Here is a 20,388-nt window from a genome sequence, read left to right on the forward strand (position 1 = left end):
GTGCTGCCTTCAGCCTTCTGTGGTGAGGCATAGTGTCTGTAGGCCCTGTGGCTTGCAGAGTGCCTCTCCAGCAAGGGTGAATGGCCCTGTGAAGGAATCCAGGAATGCCCAATCCCCCTGCCTGACAGTCACAGGTAAGAGAACACAGAAGGCATCCACAAGATGGAACTGAAAGCAAATTAATTTATAAAAAAAAAAAAAGAAAAAGAAAAAATTTACAGAAAACTTTGAACAGAAAAAAGGTGCCAAGACGCAGAAGAAGAGAAACACAGGGACATGAGGAACATTCAAGGGCCTGGTGGGAGGGACCAAGAATTGGTGTAGAGCCTAGAATCACATTTGTCTTCGCCTCAAGGATGAGGAGGGGAAGAGCTGGACCGGGAGGCACTGGAATCCAGGGAGCAGAGCCAGGCTACGAGCTGAGGGTCGATACTACCCTAGCATGAGTACCCTTCTTTCCCGCTGCTCCCAAATCCCTGTGTCCTTATCTGGGAACCCCTAGTTATCAGTCAAGGTTCTGATAGTCTTGGTGGGAGAGGGAAGAGGTTAGGGGTGACCAGTGAGTCACAAGAAGGAAGTGCTTAAGTGCTTTTTGAAAATTTCATGTTTTAAAAACTTCCCATCCTCTTACAGCCCCCCTCTCCATGCCTTCTAGGAGTCCACTGGTACAGCCCAGGGAAGGGAAGAATAGCCCCTACTGCCCTTTCTTCCCCTATTACCTACCAAAGGAATCTCCCAAAATATATTTTCCCCTCCAAATACACATACGCTGACATCAACTAAGCAGGTGACTTTTAAAAACAAACACAAAACTAACATTCAAAGGGAAAGGGATCATTGGGCTGAGCTGCGGTGGCCTAAAACAGCAACAATGAGGGAGCAGCAGGAGATTAGTACTAATAAACGGCAGTGAGGGGTGTGGGGGAGGCACTAGGGAGTTGACTCAGTCACTAACAAGGGCCTTAGGGAGACAGATTCTGCACCCTATTCTATCCCTAGGGCTCTCCCCAGAACCTCAATTCCCCTTCCTAAAACTGTCACCCCATCCTCAAAAAATGTAAAAGTTGGTTATTTTTTAGTGGGTTGAAGGGAGCTCCAATGTGGCTTTTTAAAATCTCTCTACTTTCTTTTAAAGGGCTTAACTTTTTTCTTATCCATAAAAAATGCAGTCGTTTGAGGGGGGTGCACCTTTGGAAGTGGTTAATTAGAACCTTGTATAAACATCTTTCCCCAGCCCTTCCTTTGAGGGCAGCATTCCCAATCCTATCCTCTCTCCCAGACATTAGAAACATCTTCTAAACAAAAGTCCTTGAATAATCCGATATAAAAATGCATGCCTCTGTTTGGCATGGTGGGGGCTTTGGAGGGGCAGGAGCTTTCCTTACGTAGTGATGAACTCTCCAGGCTGGGGAAGGGTCCCAGTGGTTGGGGGAGGGCTGTTCCTGGAACCGCAATCTCCATGGGGGGTGAGGGAAGAGATGTCTGGCAGGCTCCTCATTGTGGAGGTGGCACAGGGGTGACTGTGCCTGGGCTCGGGGCTGTGGGATCTGGAGGCAGGGGGGTGCCTGGGTCTGTGGAGAAAAGAAAGATGAATAAGCCAGGGCAAGCAAGGGAGAGGGATCCAGACCCAGGCCACCACAGACAAAACATAGCCGGCCATGGCATGCAGCAGGTGAGTAGATGAATGAGGTACCCACAATGTATTTCCTCTTCCCAACACCCTCTTCCACCTCAAACTGGGGAAAACTGATATATCCCAAATCATCCTCCTGCCCCCAAGGGAACTCTAAAGGGGGCATTTGAACAAGCAAAGAGATGCCAATAAATCATCATGCGAACAGCTGTTTCTCAAGTTTACAACTGAGATGCTCTGTGCCACAGGACTCCTCCGTGACCCAGCAATGAAAGGCCCCAACATCATCCCAGAGGTGGCAGCTGCCAGGCTGGGGAATGGTGGAGGACAGCCAGAGAGGCCCTTCCTCCTGGATTCTACTTTTACCAGAGTGTTCTGAAAGGACTGTGTAAATTCCCATACGTGACCCCTTCCCCATCTGCCCTCCCTCCCTCCATGTGGACCCCTCTCCCTCACCCTTCTCCCCTCCTGACCCCTTCTCACCTGGCAGTGGGCTGGCACTGGGCAGGAGGTTGCCCTGAACAGCTGCCACAATGGCAGGGCTCTGGGCTGCGGCGGATCCGAGCCCCGGCCCGAGAGGCAAGGAAGATGGCATGGTGGTGGTCGCCGGCAGGTTAGGATGTAGAGGGTTCGCCATGGACACAGGCAGGTTAGGTGGGGGGAGAGTGCCCGGGGCGAATGGGAGATGATGGTGATGCCCATGCAGGTTAGGAGGAGGGGGAAGGTTAATACTGAGGGAGTCGGCTAGACTACCAAATGGGATGATGGATGGAGCAGGAGGAGGTGGCATGCCAAAAGGCAAACCCAAAGGAGCATTACCCGCCATGCCTGGGTGCCCGCTGCCTGGCACTGCCCCTGGCATCATTGAGGGAGGAGTTTGTTGGTTGGGGAACGGTGAGGGGCCTGGGAATGAAGAGGAGAGACCAAGATTAGAGTCATACATTTCGCTTACTCACTTTCACAGCAAGGATAATCTAGCCAACTCCTTGGCACCACCTTCTTTTTTCCTGACACTGTAATAAGTGGTAAATCCTTGGAACAAAATTCCAAAGGTCTGGGTTTGGGGAGGGGTCCCTGCTGGCTTAGGGACATAACAAACGCAGGCCCATCTGTAGAAATTGAGGCCAATTCTCATCTCGGGGCCTATGATGTATCCCCTTCAAGGGGAACTGGGACATTTACCTGGATCCCATCAGCCAGCAAGAGTTCCAGAACCCATCACTTACCATGGGGTCCGGGGGGGGGTACTCCTGGTGGGACTGCCCCAGGCTGGGGGGCTCCAGTTGGTTGCTGCTGCTGTGGCCCTGCCGTTGACCCCGCCTGCCCAATCTGTTCAGAAGGACCTAAGCTTCCAGGAGGGGCCCCACTGCCGGCAGAAGGAGCCACCGAGGCCGGAGCCACAGCCAAGCCATGGATTGCGGGTGGCCCAGCAGCCCCTGTGGGGGGGATAGGCTGGGAGCCTGGGGGCACGGTTGGTGGTGGCTGCTGCTGCTGTTGATGCATCTGTTGGAAATGCTGCTGCCGAGCCCTCATCTCTGCATACTTCAGCTGTTCCATGTGGAAGGCTTGTCTGTCGGCCAGGAGCTGCTGCCTCTGATACTCCAGCTGCCGGTGCCAATTGAGTACTATTACCCAATTTTTGGAAGATCCCAAAGGCCTTTCTTCTGAAAGGCCCTGCCTCTCATTTGGGTGGTTCCCAAAATCCAAATTGATTCCTCTGATTCCAAATTGATTCCCTTGATTCCTCTGTCCTCCCCGCCCCACTCCTTCCAAATTCCCATGACCTTCATGTCTTCTGACTACCCATGTGGCTTCTCATTGCAATGGAGTTAACCTGGTGGGATCCCTGGTGTATTTCAGCTCCAAAGCTATGAACTTGCCATGGCCTTGATTTGGAAAATGCTTCCAGTTTCTCTTGTCAATTCACATTCTTTTCTTCCTTAAAAATGTGCTAAAAACTCACCATTCTTAGGAAGCCATCCCAAATGAATTCACTGGCCTCTGAGCTTTGGCTTTATTCTGTGATCTCTCAGGACTTATATATCATACTTGATTTGAAATCTCTTAATCTGAATTTGTCAGATACTTAAAGTATTGTTAATTGTTTCTAATGTCTCCATATTATATATTTGATGTCTCCAATTAAAATCTAAGTTTTCGGGGCCGGCCCATGGCTCACTCGGTAGAGTGCGGTGCTGATAACACCAAGGCCACGGGTTCGGATCCCATATAGGGATGGCCGGTTCGCTCACTGGGTGAGCGTGGTGCTGACAACACCAAGTCAAGGGTTAAGATCCCCTTACCGGTCATCTTTAAAAAAAAAAAAAAAGTCACCCAGTGAGCTAACCGGCCATCCCTACATGGGATTCAAACCTGTGGTCTTGGTGTTATCAGCACCACACTCTCCTGAGTGAGCCATGGGCTGGCCCCTAAACTCTAAGTTTTCTAAGGACAGGGTCCCTGTCTTCTATTTCTTTTTATGTCCTCTCAAAGACAAAATGGTTCAATACTTTGTCTATATCATTCCCTTTCCAAGTTCACTTCTTAGATCTGGAGCCCCTACCCTCTCATCATCCCTTAAACCCATTCAAACACTCAACAAATATTTATTGAAAGTCTACTATGGGCCAAGCACTGTTCAAGGACCTGGAGATGTAGCAATCAAAAAAACCAACTAGAATCTGCTTGTGGAGCTGATGTTCTGTGGAGACCTCAGTCTCCAGGCTACACTTGTGAGGCCACCTGTCCTACAGTGCCTGGGGCCAGCTCCCCCTGCCCTGGCCTGCCCTATGTCTCTGCTTTGAAGCCCTGTCAGTCTCAGGCTTTCTGCACTGTTGCTTCTCTCTCTCTCTCTCTCTCTCTCTCTCACACACACACACACACACACACACACCCCTCCAATCTGAAACTGAGGCACAGCTCAGTGTCAGGGCGGGGCTCCAAGGCTCCCACTGACCCCAGAGGGTGTTACTCACTGCTTCTCGTTCCCGGTCCATGATCGTCTCCAGCTCCTCAAAGTGGCGGAGTTTGATCTCCAACTTTTTCATCTGAGTCTCCACCAGCAGGGCCACCAAAGATTTGATCTTTCTTTCTTCAACGGCAGCCAAGTGCTAGGGAAGGAGGGTGGGACTGCACATCAGTGGAAGGACCCAGCTGAAGACATTCCAGGAGAGAGAAAGGTAGGGAGGACTTGCTGCGGTCCCAACCCAGAGTAGAACAGGCTTGACATTTTAAAAAGAACATGAAGAAAAAGAGTGGCAAAGGATAAGACAAAGTCAAATAACAACAGGGCTGAAAATAGGCCCAATGGTAGAAGATTAAAAAGCTTAGAGATGACTAACTCTCCCTTCTCTCAGGATAAAAATAAAAAGGAAACAGGCGATCATTATTTAAGGGGTGAGCAAGGATTTCCTCTGAATGAAATGAAATTAGAGAAATGGGCATCTTCCTGCTGGGGTCTTCAGGGTCTGCCTTACCTTTGCCTTCACTGCAGCAGCAGCCAGGGCGGCAGCAGCAGCGGTGGAGAGGTTGCCCTCACCAATGTCCCGCTCCACCTTTGCCTTCCTTTCCCCCTCCGATTCCACCACTTCCTTCAGCACTTCCTCCTGCCCTTCCTTTGGCTCCTTCTCCTTCTCAGGATCAACTGGGCCAGGACAAGGGTTGAGTTAGCCCTACAGCTTCGCTTCTCTTTCCTGTACCCCTCCTGCCATCCTGGGAGGCTCACCTATTGGGTCCCCATCACTCTTCTCCAACTCCTTCTCGCTGTCGCCTTCTTTCCCTTTCTCGTCATCCTTCTTGGGAGCCTCACTGGTTTTCTCCTTTGCTTCTTCTTCTATAGCCCCTCCTCCTTCTCGGAGTTCCTGAAGTACCGGTAAAAGAAGAAAAGAGTATCGGGGTGAAGAGTTCGCATACGAAAGGCCCCGACTTGTAGCTGAATTTACTGTTCTTACTTTGAAGGTGATCTGGCTCCATGAGACAGCCCCGTCCAAGCCTAGCCCTGCCCACCTGAAGCTGAACAAAGCCAGCTCCCCCATCACCACAGCACCACGCCTGGCCCCTCCACCTCCCAGCCCGAGGACAATCCATCTATACCTTGGGCTCCTTCTTCTCATCTGTGGCCTGGCCCTCCGCCCTTGCCTCGTCAGTTCCACTCTCCTCTGGGCCCATGGGGAAAGGAAAGGAAATGGGAAATGTCTGCTATAGAGTCTGTCTCTACAATGCTTTTCCAACAGCCCTTTCTACCAGCCAAGATCTTAGTGAGGACAGTAGGGAGCCACAGTCCCTAAGGTAAAGTCCTGGGGAAAATTAAAACCCCAGCGATTCTCCTGTTTGTGTTGTGTTCTGATGCCAACTTGAGGCTGGGATGGAACAGGGAGGCCACATGGCTCTTGGTGAAAAGGGAGAAATCTGGGAATTTGCCAGCCTTACCAATCCGCTCTGGCTCATCAGAGGTGGTTCCCGCAATGCCACTGCTTTCCAGACCGAAGGCTGGGTCTGCTTTGCCTGTCACTTTGGCCGCTTCTTCCACTTTCCGAACATGGGCCTCCACCAAGGCTGTGGGTACCTCTTCCTTCATTTTGGAGAACTCCTCTGCAAGACCCAGAGGGGATGAGGCTGGGAACAATGCAGGTGGGCTTTCTGGCTATCCCTGTGAAAGCTTCCTCACAAGCCTATCTCTTCCTCTAAGGCCAGTATGGAGCCTAGACAGGTGCCTGAGCTGAGGCCGGCAACAGAAAAGGCCAGTAGGGCAGCCAAACTTGAAGGGTTTCCCAGTCTGACTAGCCAGCCCTTCAAATGCAAACTGAGAAGGCTAGGACCCCCCACATTACCTAGGGCCGACTTTGCAGCAGCAGAGGCAACTCGGGGATCAACAACGGAGGCCAGAAAAGCAACAGTGCTCATAACAGGGTTGCCCGACTGACTGAAGGGGATGGGCTGGTAGGCCAGGGGGCCCAGGGAGGCCTCCGAGTCCTCCAGGTATGGGTCTTCAATGGGAAGACGAAGAAAATGCAAGATGCACTCGTCCTGTGTGCGGCTTCCCACATGCTCAGATACTTTGTTCCAATCATCTTTGTACATTTCCAGTGCCTGGTTATAGAGACACAATTCAGCTTATTTAGCCACTTTCCCTGCAGGTCAACTCCCCCAATCTTATTAAAGGCAACTGGCTTCAAAGCTGTATTCTGGTAGTTGTGTACTCTGCTGGGTCCAAGGAGGATCTCCAAGTAGCACTAAGAAAGGATGTAGAGTTAATAAAATGGCCTAAATCCCTGGCCTGGAGCTGTTCCCTAGGGCAGGTGCAAATGGCATGAGGAAGGGGAGGGACTGGGGGCAAGATCATACTCTGCTCACGGCAGACTCTATGAGCTCTCCCCACTCACAAGTGCAACAGGCACCCTGGCCACTTCTGTTTTTGTAAAAGAACTCTCCTTTCCAGCCCCAATTACCTCCAGGAGTAGCAGGGTCTCCTGTTCTGTCCACTCTCGAGTGGCACTGGCCGCAGCTTTGCTCTGTAAAGCAAAGTCAGGAGAAAGGAAGCTGTGACCTCTGAGGAGCGAAGGTTCTCTACCCCTGAAGTCAGCCTGCACTTCATACCTTGGAGGGCACGTTCTTCTTCGTGTACATGTCTGTGCGCAGCCCAAAGTTCTGCATGTCTGTTGGTTTCTCTTTGCCTTTGTCAGAAAAGTTGAGCATTTGTTGGGAAGCAGAGGTCTGCTATTTGCGGAGGGGAAAGAAAGAGGTGAGTACGAGTGACCCTGGGAGCCAGGGGCAGACAGAGAGAGAAAACAGACAGAAGGAGCTTCCTTCCCAAAGCCAGGGACACCCCTGGGTGGGACTTCCTCCCTTACTGCTGTAGCTCCTCTGCTCTCATGTCTTTTTTTCCCGGGCAGGGGCCCCCCAATAAAGGGGCAAATAAGAAGCCCAGCAGGGTCTGCACCCCACCTACCAGCTCTGGCTTGCCCTTAGCCGTCTCTGGCACCAGGTCATCCAGCTCTTTGCCCTTTCGCCCAGCCTTGGTATCAGCATCAACCTGGCGGCCCTGGGGGACAGAGCTTGGCGTCATGGAGGCTGGGCAGGAAATGACCAGGCCAAGGCCCTGGAGGCCTCAAAACCAAACACTGGGTGGCCCACAAGCTCTGGGGCACTCACGCCACTGTTTCATGCTCCTTTCATGGTTAATTAGACATGCAGTTGGCATGATATCCATTTGTATTCACATATATATTTACAGGTTGTCTGAGGAGCTGGACATTTGGCTTCTAATCCTAGATTTGATACTACATGACCTTGGGCAAGCCACATAACCTTTCTTCTCTTAATTTTTGTAATGGATGAAATGGAAATGGAAAAAAAAATGGAGGTGATAATAATTATTACGCAAAAATGAAAAAATGTGGGGAATAAGACAAATTTTTAAAATTCCAAGCAAATTAATTTTAAGCCATTTTTCTCTGTCTGCTCCTTAAGGACAAGGAGCATCTCCCTCAGCAAGTCCTTGCAACCTTAGGTACAGAGGCTCAGACAGGGTGCTAAACACATGGGGCTGATTCCTGTAGCCCCTAACATCCCATGGAAAAGGAAGAAGCCTCAAAACATTCCTGAACCATAACCCTAAAAACCAGAAAAAGAAAAGTCCAAAGAAGCCCAATCTTACCCAACCCTACCCTGTCCCCATGGCCCCTCACCCTACCTGTGGAGTCTTGGGCTGCAAAGGCACCAGCCCTGATGGTGTGTCAGCCAAGACATGGAAGTGAGAGGTGGGCGGAGGCCCCATGGGGGTTGGTCGACTCTCAGCATCCACCTGGTAGTTAATAAGACCCCACTGTTCCAGGAAGGCATGGACCCTGTGAGGAGAGAGGCAGAGACAGGGTCATACAGGATAGCCAGAAAGGTACATGAGGAGGAGGGCTGGGGGTAAGGTAGGGGCATTAAGCTCCCTCTTCCCTTGCCCCTGGTCCTCTTCTCTGCCCATTCGATTCCCTGGGAAATCCCACCTGCTCCCACTGTCCACCAACCACCTAAATGGCCAGTGACGCCTAAGTCTACCTCTCCAGCCTGGACCTCTCTCCATACCTACCTACCTATGAAACATCTCTTCCTGGATAACTAGTAAAATGGAACCAGTATCTTTCACTAAAAATGGGAGCTCCTTCTCTCTTCTTTATTCAGAGAATGCACCTGCCATTCCCTCAAGTCACTCATTCCCCAAACCTGTACATTGCCTTCCTCTAAAGGTGCTTTTTCCTGTCCATTCCCCTGTGTTCCTTGCTGGCATTTCTACTTCTGCCAAGACACATCCACAGGCAGACATCCTCATGTATTCCCTGCCTCTCAGCCTCAAGACCCACCTCATGATGGCACAGACATCACCCGCCAGGTTCCGGCGGCAGGCAGTGGAGGTAAGATACTCTTGGGGGTTCAATCGGTAAGTGTCAATCATGAAGTTTCGATAGGCCAGGTAGCTTAGAAAAAAGAGAGATGAACAACAGGTGGAAGAAAAATAAATGTTTGTTGAGGGTTACGGGTAGGAAAAATGATAGAAGAGCTAGTGATTCCTCCTGTGAGGCAAAGATGGAAAATAATAGATTATTTGCCTCAATAAACATTAAATGCCTACTATGTGCTAGATGCAAGAAATTCAAACATTTCTTATATTTTTCTTGATGGGATTTTGAGTTAAATGAATTATCTCCTTGGCTGTACTTGGGGATCTTTCACCCAACTTTTGAACAAGGAATTAAAAAGTAAGAAAAGGTGCCCTTGTTTCCAAACTCCATGAATACAGCTAGTCAGCATGATATGGTAGAAAGAATATATGTTTTGAAGTTGGAAAGATCTACGTCCAACTCCCAGTCCTACCATGATGGTCCTGGCAAGTTACTTCAATTTTTTGAACCTCAGTTTCCTCATTCATCTGTAAAACGAAATGTCTGTTGAAGATCTGAGAGGTTTATAAAGTACAAATACAATGTCTGGCACATTGTAGGAGCTCAAAAATGGTAGTTATTCTGTGGTACAGTGTAAAGTTTGAGAACATGAGCCAGACTAAAGGCTTCAGATCCTGGTTTTACTACTTACTAGATGTGTAACCTTATGCAATTGACTTAACCCCTCTATACCTCAGTTTTCTAATCTGTAAACTGGAGATTATAATAGTACCTCCCTCTAAGGTTGATGTGAAGATTAAATTAGTCAATGAATGTTGAACACTTAGGATAGTACCTGGGAGACAATAAGACTTCAATGGATATAGGCAATTATCATCCTTCACTATTCTATACCAAGAGTTCACTTCCTATTCCAACCTTGCTGGCATATCATATCACTACTTCCTTTTCCTTCCTTTTCACACAATACACTGCTTTCCCCAGGAAGAGGAGAGAGAACCATACCAATCTATGGGGAAAGAAACATCGTGGGGAAAATGATCCCAGAGGGGAAGCTGTGGAACGGCTAGGAAAAAAAAACTTGTTCAGTTCTCAGTCTCACCCACCTCATTATGTTTTTATCCTGGAGTATCCCTAGCTTATTCAAAGTGAGACACTCTGAATGGAGTGTCTCATTCAAAGCCAACTGGCTTTGGCCTGAGGCAAAACCTTGAAGGAGATGAAGATGTCTGAGCCCCAAGCCTGCACTTTATATAATACTTCTTTTCTAGAGAGCCCTCTCCATCCCTTAATTCACAGACTTGGGTCTTTTCTTAGTTCCTTCTCTTGTTTTTCTATCAAAACCTACTCTCAGGGACCAGACTGGTAATAGTCATTTACACCTTAGTCAAAGCTAATACTTGTGCTAGGGATATATATCTGCATTTTAAACAATATCAGTAATTATGGACTTAAAAGCTCTGTACACTGTTAAAAGAATTTGAGGCTTTGGAGCAAGTACTTCTTTTGTACAGAAAAAACATGCTTAATATCAGCCTTGGGCAAATCCTAAAGAACATGTTTCTAAGTGCTGGGCTGGGACTGCCCAAGGGCAGATATGTCTTTATAAGCCTAGCACAGTGCCTGGCTCATGGAAGGAGCTCAAGAAATACCTGCCAAGGGCCGAGCCTGTGGCGCACTCAGGAGAGTGCGGCGCTGGGAGCACAGCAGCGCTCCTGCTGCGGGTTCGGATCCTATATAGGGATGACCAGTGCGCTCACAGCGCTCACTGGCTGAGCGCGGTGTGGCCGGTCTCAAAAAAAGACAAAAAAAAAAAAATAAATAAAAGAAATATCTGCCAAACTGAATGTTGCTGGGTCAGAAAGGGTGAATGGGGACAGGAGGGAGAAAGAGAACTACGAGCTGAGATTTCCTTACATCTCTGGAGTCTTCGACTTGTTCTTGCCGTTAAAGAACTCGGGGAGAGCCCTCCGCTCGATGGCATGAACGCTGCAAGAAAAGCCAGAGTGGATTCAGGAGAAGGCTTTGGTGGAGGGATGGGAGCCCCAAAGGGAGGAAAAACCTAGAAAGTGGGATGGGAAAACAGCTCAAAACTATAGGAAGGAATTAGAAACTTCCTATCAGAGCTGTAAGACTCCAAAAGAGACCAGGAGCTCCTCTAAAACTGAAGTGTACCCTGGTCTATCTGGTTGAAGAAATTTGGAGGAGGCAAGATGAAGAACAACCTGTTGACCCCTGGAGGTAGAGAAATAGAAATTCAGTGAGAAGCTGGAGTAACAATACCTATTGTAGTCAAACCAGGCAGCATAGCTGGGAATGATGATGTGGTGGGTCTGTTCAGTCACGTTGTCCTCATGCAGGTCTGGATTCTTGGTCTGCTCCCCCTTGTTCCCGGTACTGTTCTCATCCTCATCCTATGAGTATGGAAGCTGCTGGACACTAAGCATTCCCATTTTCCCCCTAGCAACCCTCTGCTTCTTCTACGCCCCAGGAATAAGGACACCAAAGATGGGTGATGGGAATGAACAGTTATGGACCCCAGCACTCAGAAAGGATCAGAGTTTTGAGCAATAGCTAGAATTTGATCAGGGTGGGAAAATTCTGGGCAGTGAAAAGTTGTGGGCAGAAAGAACTTTAAAATCACAAATCAGAGTCACACAGAGAAGGAGGGCCTCTCTAAACTGGCTCCACCTTGCCCGTGGTCTCCATGCTTTCATCCTCCTGTTCATCTGAAAGAGAAAGACAAACAAGATATAAGGCTGGAGCCTACTGAGGGGCAGGAGAGTCCCACTGAAAAGCCTCAACAGGCTAGGAGAAAGGTGGCAGCTGAGCCTTCCCCCCACCTTGGGGTCCTGACTGCCTTGCCCAATAGGCTCCCGTCTTACCCAGGTCAGTCATGGTGCCTCCTTTGACGGGGGCTGACTCGGAGTCCTTCTTAGTGTTGACTGTCAGAAAAGAGTCATTTTATCAGACATATTCTGCCTAAAACAAGCCCTTGCCTCTCCACTGTGAATAGTTCTAGAGATTCCATTTTCTCAAAACTTTTCTCCACATGATCACAAAATATTGCTCTCTCTAGTCATAATCCTTCTAAGGGTTGAAACTCACTTGATATTTTTCCCCATTTCCAAACAAAAATTCACTTAACTTCTTTTTCCTTTTTGTTTTTTTTTTAAAAGCTCCCAGCCCCACATGGATCATTTGAAGTCTTTCTCTATGTACATTCATAAATCATTCCTGTCTTTGATAGGCCCTTATCACCATCTATATACCTATAAGCTCTTAATGGACTGAATCTGACCAAATCACTCTGTAGAGGAGTGATTAGATCTTAGATTTTTGAAAGCAGAGGACACTTTCCTCAACTGAGTTCATACATGAAAGCTCAGGAGAAAACGCAGATAGAGAAAAGAGCTGATTGATGAGGGGGTAGAAGCCAGAACTACTCTCTCTCAGTGCGCCCCCCCAACCCCACTCTCAAAATATTCCTGGAATACTTGGGGCTAGTCTATGGAATACGGATTGTAAACCAGTATTGTACAGCAATGGTCTCTAAAGTAGGGTTCTCACACAGTATGCAGAAGATGACCCACTAGAGTACAGAAAGAGGATATCAGAACTTCTCTTTATATTTGTTTCTATTATTCTTTATATTTTTCCATTTTTACAGATAATGTTTGCATGTATTTTATAATGTTCCTAAAATAGTGGTTTAACAGTACACATATATGATTTGTACTCAAATATACTTTACTGATGGGAGTGCTTAATTAAAAAGAGTTTGGAGACAACTACTGTCAGGTGCAAAGCACATTCCACAACTCAAACGTAGATATAAAGTTAGAGGATTTTCCATAGTATTGAAAATAATTTCAATAACCAGCTAAATTTAAGAGAAAGATCCTTTAGACTTGGAGCTGGAATTGGGAAATCAGCCCACTCAAGGGGTTTGCCACAGTAGATGCAGGACTGGGAGTGTGGGTAGGTCCCAGAAGCTTGACCAGGCCCATACCTGTTTTGGGCAGTGTCACTTCTTCTACGTTGGGAACTGGTGAGGGCTCATCCATGTCCTTTGTCAGATCCTCTTGTTCCTCTTCCCTGTGGCCACGCTTTGACTTGGTATAAGGTGTTGAGGGACTGGGAAGGAAAGAGAGTGATAAAGAACCCAGTCATCCTTGGGCAAGGAGTTCCTGGAAGTTGAGGTTCAAGAGAAGGGAAGCAAATGAGAATCCCAAGGGTAGAGCTGAGCACAAACAGAAACGAAAAGCTACAGAGTAATGGGAAGTGGCAGGGGCTTTTCATTTGGTGATTAAGCTCTTTTTGAGTTTACTACATGTCTGGGACTAGAATTAACAACTGGGCTGCTAAAGAAGATCTCATCCTCCCTCTCAGGACACCTGAAGTACTACGGATCGTCCAAGTCAGGGCTAGGTGGTTATGGGAAGGAATTTGTCTGTTCTTCCTTCCTTCAACATGATGTGGAGAGAACAGTGAACATGGGTCAGGTTAGGGACTGGCATACCCTTTCTTAGCATTTTTCTTCTTCGCTTCTGGGGTTGGTGAAGGAGATGGGGAGCGCTTCCTCTTTTTATAGTTACTCCCCTTCTTGTCTCGGCGATCAGAATCTGGGCTGTTCACCTACAGGTTGGAGAATTGGGACAAATGTCAGCCTATAATCCTAGTGAAGATTTGTTCTGTGACTTACGCTAAGGGCTCCAGGAAGAAAGAACAGGACTTTCACCTCATCTGTCAATGTCTTAGCTGAAATCTTCTTTCGGCGGGAGACAGGGTTTTTGTCATCATTTACTTCATAGTCTTCCTCATTCATCCATTCATTGAAGGTGTCTGTGTCCAGGATCCATTTTGCATGAACCTAAAGTACAAAAGCAAACTGTACTAAAGAGGAGCCTAGAAGTCACAGCTCTATCTAGGGACCCTTAACAGAAAAAGCCCAAGGGCCCAGGAGCCTCCGTTTTACCTCCAAAGAATGGTCTGGTCCTGGCATTCTTCATGGGGCGGGGGTATGAGAAAAGCTCACCTTCCTAGGTTTCTCAGGAGTTGGAGCATCTTCCACAGATGCTTCGATTTCACTGGCTGGGATCCACGTATCATAACTGCCATGGGAAATTGAGCGTGAAGTAGAATCAATGGGATGAAGTTGTGGAAAAGTAAAGTGCAAATATTTTACTTCTTCCATTTACAAAAAGTATTGGGTTGTGGGCTTATTTTTCGGTATGATTATTTTTCCAATTAATATTGGGATTCTTTTCATTATAGAGTAATAAAAGCACATTACAAAACATTTCAGAAATGGAGAATGAAAAGAATCACCCTAACATAGCTACTCTCTTTTTTTTTTTTGGCAGCTGGCCGGTACAGGAATCTGAACCCTTGACCTTGGTGTTGTAACACTGCACTCTAGCCAACTGAGCTAACCAGCCAGCCCAACTCTTAACATTCAATATGTTTTCCCCAGTAATTTTTTTTTTATTTTTAAAGATGACTGGTAAGGGCATCTTAACACTTGACTTGGTGTTGTCAGCACCACGCTCTCCCATGTGAGCTAACCGGCCATCCCTATATGGGATCCGAACCCGCAGCCTTTGTGTTACCAGCACCACACTCTCCCAAGTGAGCCATAGGCCGGCCCTGCCCAGTAATTTTTTGTGTGTGTACAATTTTGGTTTTACATCATTGTAATCATACTAGATGCTATTTTACATGCCACTTTTTGCAGTTAATATTCATCTATTAATTATCCTTGTAATTCCATTTCACTTTAAATGCCGCATAATAGCCCATTGAGTAGATATACAAATTCGCTAAAACATTTATGTCCTGTTAGACATTTAGATTGTTTCTTTCTTTTTTTTTTATAAAGATGACCAATAAGGGGATCTGAACTCTTAACTTGGTGTTGTCAGCACCACACTCACCCAGTGAGATAACCAGCCATCCCTATATAGGGTTTCGAACCCATGGCCTTGGTGTTATCAGCACCACACTCTCCCGAGTGAGCCACGGGCTGGCCCTTAGATTGTTTCTTATCAAAAATTATACTGAGACAACTATCTTACACATAAAGCACAAAACGTTTTAGCCTAAGCCTTGTCCAGTTAAGTCGAAACCTCCCCCAAAACACAAGATTCACATAATAGGTGGGAAGAGAACAAACTGACCTAAGAATAACCCCAGGCTGGCTGTTTAGCATAGCTGGTTAGAGCATGGTGTTATAACACAAAGGTGAAGGGTTCAGATCCCTGGAATGGCCAGCTGCCAAAAAAAAAGGATAACTCCAAAAGAGTGCCTTCTTGCTCCACCCGATATTTTAGAGCTTCTGGGCCAAGGTGAAGGGTTCAGATCCCTGTAATGGCCAACTGTCAAAAAAAAAGGATAACTCCAAAAGAGTGCCTTCTTGCTCCACCCGATATTTTAGAGCTTCTGGGCCAAGGTGAAGGGTTGAGATCCCTGTAATGGCCAGCTGCCAAAAAAAAAGGATAACTCCAAAAGAGTGCCTTCTTGCTCCACCCGATATTTTAGAGCTTCTGGGCCAAGGTGAAGGGTTGAGATCCCTGTAATGGCCAGCTGCCAAAAAAAAAGGATAACTCCAAAAGAGTGCCTTCTTGCTCCACCCGATATTTTAGAGCTTCTGGGCCAAGGTGAAGGGTTGAGATCCCTGTAATGGCCAGCTGCCAAAAAAAAAGGATAACTCCAAAAGAGTGCCTTCTTGCTCCACCCGATATTTTAGAGCTTCTGGGCCAAGGTGAAGGGTTGAGATCCCTGTAATGGCCAGCTGCCAAAAAAAAAGGATAACTCCAAAAGAGTGCCTTCTTGCTCCACCCGATATTTTAGAGCTTCTGGGTCTGGCTCTTATACTTAAATCTGCTCCAGGAACCCATCCTCACCTGTCAGGATAGTAGCCCCAGTGCAGAAGAACCTGCTTATCCCTCTTCATGACTGGTCGTACCCATTCCTCTGGGGAAAGAAACACAGAAGGGTGGGAGATAAGCTAAAGGGGAACTCAAAAAATAACTCTGTACAAAAGCCCTAACTAAGCACTCTCCTGTTGCAGCAGGGACTTGGCAATTGGAACTTAAGATGGTAGGAGGATTCAGGGTTGAAAGGAGAGAGGAGCCCAGGCACTGCATGGTGATCCGAGTAGTTCTCTGCCTCCTAGTCCATACCATCCACTGCAGTGGTCATGAGAACCCAGGTCTCACCTTCTTCCAAGTTCCCTGGGACAGGATACACAACATGGGAGGCATTGTTCTTATCCTCAGTGACCGTTCCCTGGATGACACAAAGAGAAGCAGGTAGATATGGTCACCTCTGAATTACTCGTGGGTATAAATAAACCAAAATAAGATTTAACCACAGATCTGCCTTCCTAATCACATTTTACTTACTATGGTATTAAAGTTAGCTTGCATTCTCTATGCACACACCAACTGAATGGCAGAGGGAAATAGCTGGAATTGTGCTAATAATGGAGAAAACGCAAAGAATTTAAAATTGCTACAGATAATTCTCTGAATAGACAATCTACACACAGGAAATTTAAAGACAATTGTATGTCCCTATCAATGACATTTGCTTGCTATTAAAAAGTTCCAAAGAGCAAGGACTTCATTTATCTGAAATCAGGCAATCTCTGACCCAATGGAAGTAGATGCTATTTTCCCCAAGGCCAAAATGAATGCAGTCTCTAGGAACAGTGATCCAAACCTGTCAAGACTGGGAAATGGGAGAAGCAGACAGGTAAAGGAGGCTCAGGGCTTTAACCCTAGTCTTTTTCCAAGTAAATAGAGCCACCTTTGCAGTAGAAAACATGGTACTTCAGGGCTGCTTCTCAGTATGGAAAACATCCAGAAAAGAGTTATGGAATTTCTGAAACCTCTCCTGACCCACCCACTCACCTGGTGTCTCTTGATAATGTCTTTTAATTTCCCTAGTAGTTTGGGCTCAATTTCTGGGCACAAAAAAATGTTAGGTCGAGACAGGCAATTATTCTGTGGGGAGAAGAAATAGATGGGATGAGATCATACACAAGGGGTGTTTAGAATTCTCACTGAGGGAAGGAAGATGGATAGAAGAGGATCCTGACTATTACCTGCACCAAGGACTTCTCAATAGTCATGAACATTTCCACGTTGCGGTCCATACGTGATGGATTCTGGAAATCATAACGCCGCCTTGTGAAGAAGCAATAACCTAATGAGTGGTATAGCTCAGGTATGGGGATGAGGTGAGGGTATGTGACTTCTTAATGTGGGAAATTAGGGGGCAGTCTTGCTCACAGCTGCTGCCAAATCGCCTGGGATCTGGGGTTCACTGATCTCTGCTCCATGTATGACCCCATGCTTAGTTCAAAAGGACAAAGAAAAGCTTGAGATGCCAACCTAAGAATCCCTTTTCCTCTACAATATACACACTGATGCAAACACGCACACACATTCTTGAAGACTATTTTGGCTCTGATTCTCAGCCATTTTTCTGACCTAGTAAGTCAGGCCTACGACCTAGCAAAATAAAAGACTGGCAAGAATTTCTACCTGTGTTCTCCCACCCTAGAAAGACTCCAGAAAACCACAAAGGGGGATGCCCTCTACACTAAATGTAAGAAGCATATAGAGAATGCATCTCACCATCCCTGGTCACTCTTGAATTTGTAGGCAGCTGCAAGTATGTGGCACAGGGAGCCTCCTGCTTTGAAATCTAGGAAACATTTGATCTACAAAATCAAGACAGGAAAGAAGTATGTGAGAGTTACATTGTAAATTCTCTTATCACTTAATTCTTTCACAGAATTCCATGCTGAACTGATCTCCCTCTCAAACCTGGAATTCTTTAACCCTTGTGACATTGTACCCTGTGGCCTGGAAAAGGGGAAAGAAACCAATATTCACAAAGCACCACCCTGTGGTATCTCATTTACCATTACAGAACCCCTACAAGGTAGGTGCATTAATCCCATCTAGAGATGAAGGAACCGAGACTCATAAAGTTTGCCCAGGACCACAAAGTCATCAAGTGACAATGCCAGGATCTGAACACAAGCCTGTGCAAATAAAAATCTCATGCCTTTTCACCACACCATAAGAGACTCAGACTGAACTCAGATGCTCTGAGATAAACTGCTGCACAAAGTATTACTAAGACAAAAGGAATGATAAATTGGGGACCAGGCCATGCCAGTAATGCCCTAAGGATAGGGATGATAGGAAATAACCCAAATCTCAAAAATTACAAATTTACAAATATGTTTTAAAAATCCAACTCCCTCTCCAGTTTGGAGGACTCATCCCCTTGCTTTTGCACTCACCGGCAGTTTAGTGAGCGGTGCATTGCTGACATGTTTGCCAAAAACTTCTTCCTGAAATTGTAGCAGCTGTACAACCAGGCTAGACAGGGACTTGTTAGTGGGTGGTTCAGCTTGTATATACTGGGGAAACAGAGGGAAAGGAAAGAAAAATAGACCCCAGATAAATTGTCCACCATCTCCCATATTTCTTCCCAAGGGGGTCTGGAATCAGAGAAAATAAGGGCTCTGGAGTGGAGAAAATAGTGCCTTTCTCCCCCACATGTCTAGTCTCTGTAAAGAAAATGGCATAAGGGAGGCTCTGGACACCCCTAACCAGGAAGTTGAAATTCTGCTGCCACTAGCCCAGGTTGGCAGTGTTGGGTGCTTGGGGTGAGGGAAGCTTCCTATTCTTTCTCAGCTACACCCTGAAATTGGAGTTGCAGGACCCTGTTATCTTGGCACCTGATCTCCAGCCAATAGCACTGAGAATTGTAAAATTCTGAAAGTTTATGGAGTTCAGGTCACAGAAGCAATATCTTCAAGGTTCTAAGTGACACAACAGAGTATTTCTTGGGGGAACTCTGCAGAGGGTCATGATTCCCCCTATATCCTAGTCTAACAAGAAAAGTGCAAGGAAGTGAGACAGGGCAAGCAGACTGAGAGAGTGAGCTTGTACATTCTGCTCCTGCTAGGACCTGGGCATAAATGTCCTTGTAGGCCCTCCCAGATGGGAAGGATCATCTACTGCCTAGCCTAATGGGGAGAGCAAGACAACATGTATCCTCTTTCTGAGGAAACTGTATTTGAGACCAACAACCCTGGGCCTTCTTGAATGTTTCCATATTATGCTACTTAGCATCCTAGACTTCTGTTCTAATTTAAAACTGAGCCAGGAGGCTAACTCCGTCTTTACCTTTTGACCTCTGTTTCCTCTACCCTAATGACAGAGAAGAGAGCACCTCTCAGTGGGAGGCATAAGGAGATCTGTGAAGGGAAAGGTAATTGACAAAGAGCTAGGAGCATGAAAGCTGAACCAGGGCATAGGCTGTCAATCCCCCCAGGGCCAGAGACTAAGCCCCTAGCCTGATCTCCGCTCAAAAGGTCAAAAGCAGAAGCCTGGGAACCAGACCCTCAGTCTGGGCTACAGTCAAACCACAGAAACAGCAGCTGTGTAATAGGATTCTGACACCCAGAGAGATCCCTGAGAGCAAGACCAGGCTCATAACCAGGATAAGTGGGGAGTTCTCCTAAACCACTCAACACATTTCTGACAGGCTGCAAAGCTGAGCAAGAAGAACTGGGGAGCTGCAAGAAAACCAGAAAGAGAACCCCTAAGTGGGGGTAGTGAGAATGAAGAGAGGCAGACCATTTCCAGAGAAAAACCAGGCCTAGAGACCAAAAAGACACCAGGAAGAGGTCTGGTAGAAAAGACAGGTAAGGCTTCTTGAACCCTTTGTTCACCACCTTATTACCTCCAGTTATGGGGTTGAGTGTGAGGGGCTAGAGATATAAAGCTCATCCTAGCCTCTGGATCCCGAACCCAGGAAAATGGAAAGCTAGGTTGCTGGGTCACTTCATTGTGAAGCTGAGGAATGGTTTAAGGGGTCGCTGTTCAGGAACTTCCATATCCTGGCTCCCTGAGAGGTTTTGTAGCCCCTTAGATGGAGGTGGGGGATGAGCGGTGGAGACAGGTGATCTCGAGGTGGGGACCTTTTTCAGGCTGATACGCAGCCAACGGGCCTGCTCTGTGGCTGTTTATCCTCCAGCTTTCCTCATCTCTGAACGTACACAAAGCACCAGGGAGGCCACAGCCTCGCCGGTACCTGGCTCCGTGGGGAGCTCTGGCGGGCGCTGTGACGGGCACCCTGCGTGGGGGGGCGCCCATACGGCACCCCGTCCGCCCCCGGCCGGCTGCCTCTCCCGGAAAAACCGGGAAGGCGGTGGCTTAGGGGAAGGTGGGCTGTTGGCACTGGGGCCCGCCGGGCAGTGGAGAAAAACAAGGGGCAGAGGGCGCAGCAGTGGGGGCGGGGGCTGGAATCAGAGGCGGGGGTGCGGGGTAAGAGAGG

The 20,388-nt window shown here is 47.4% G+C and overlaps 1 protein-coding gene across 8 annotated transcripts; it reads right to left on the bottom strand.

Moving 5' to 3' along the window:
• Positions 1–163: 163 nt before the first annotated feature.
• SMARCC2 (SWI/SNF related, matrix associated, actin dependent regulator of chromatin, subfamily c, member 2) lies at positions 164–18,539 on the bottom strand. 8 transcript variants are annotated; one of them, XM_008577173.1, is made up of 29 exons: positions 18,344–18,539; positions 17,667–17,752; positions 17,132–17,213; positions 16,938–17,030; positions 16,242–16,311; positions 15,927–15,996; positions 14,060–14,135; positions 13,763–13,894; positions 13,544–13,659; positions 13,034–13,158; positions 11,907–11,966; positions 11,713–11,750; positions 11,305–11,435; positions 10,939–11,010; positions 8,983–9,096; positions 8,325–8,478; positions 7,581–7,673; positions 7,229–7,345; positions 7,081–7,143; positions 6,463–6,721; positions 6,062–6,223; positions 5,726–5,790; positions 5,358–5,493; positions 5,110–5,276; positions 4,609–4,743; positions 2,860–3,238; positions 2,453–2,536; positions 2,117–2,182; positions 164–1,571 (listed from the first exon to the last, which is right to left on the bottom strand). In XM_008577173.1, the coding sequence occupies exons 1-29, from the start codon at positions 18,524–18,526 to the stop codon at positions 1,495–1,497; spliced, it is 3,405 nt and encodes a 1,134-aa protein (XP_008575395.1). In that variant the 5' UTR covers positions 18,527–18,539; the 3' UTR covers positions 164–1,494. The 8 variants fall into 8 exon arrangements, with proteins under 8 accessions (XP_008575395.1, XP_008575394.1, XP_008575391.1 ...); XM_008577172.1 differs by having other exon boundaries at positions 7,229–7,348; XM_008577169.1 differs by having other exon boundaries at positions 2,117–2,536.
• Between the last annotated feature and the right edge of the window lie 1,849 nt (positions 18,540–20,388).

Source organism: Galeopterus variegatus, unplaced genomic scaffold (assembly GCF_000696425.1).
Source record: "Galeopterus variegatus unplaced genomic scaffold, G_variegatus-3.0.2 Scaffold1458, whole genome shotgun sequence".
NCBI lineage: Eukaryota > Metazoa > Chordata > Mammalia > Dermoptera > Cynocephalidae > Galeopterus > Galeopterus variegatus.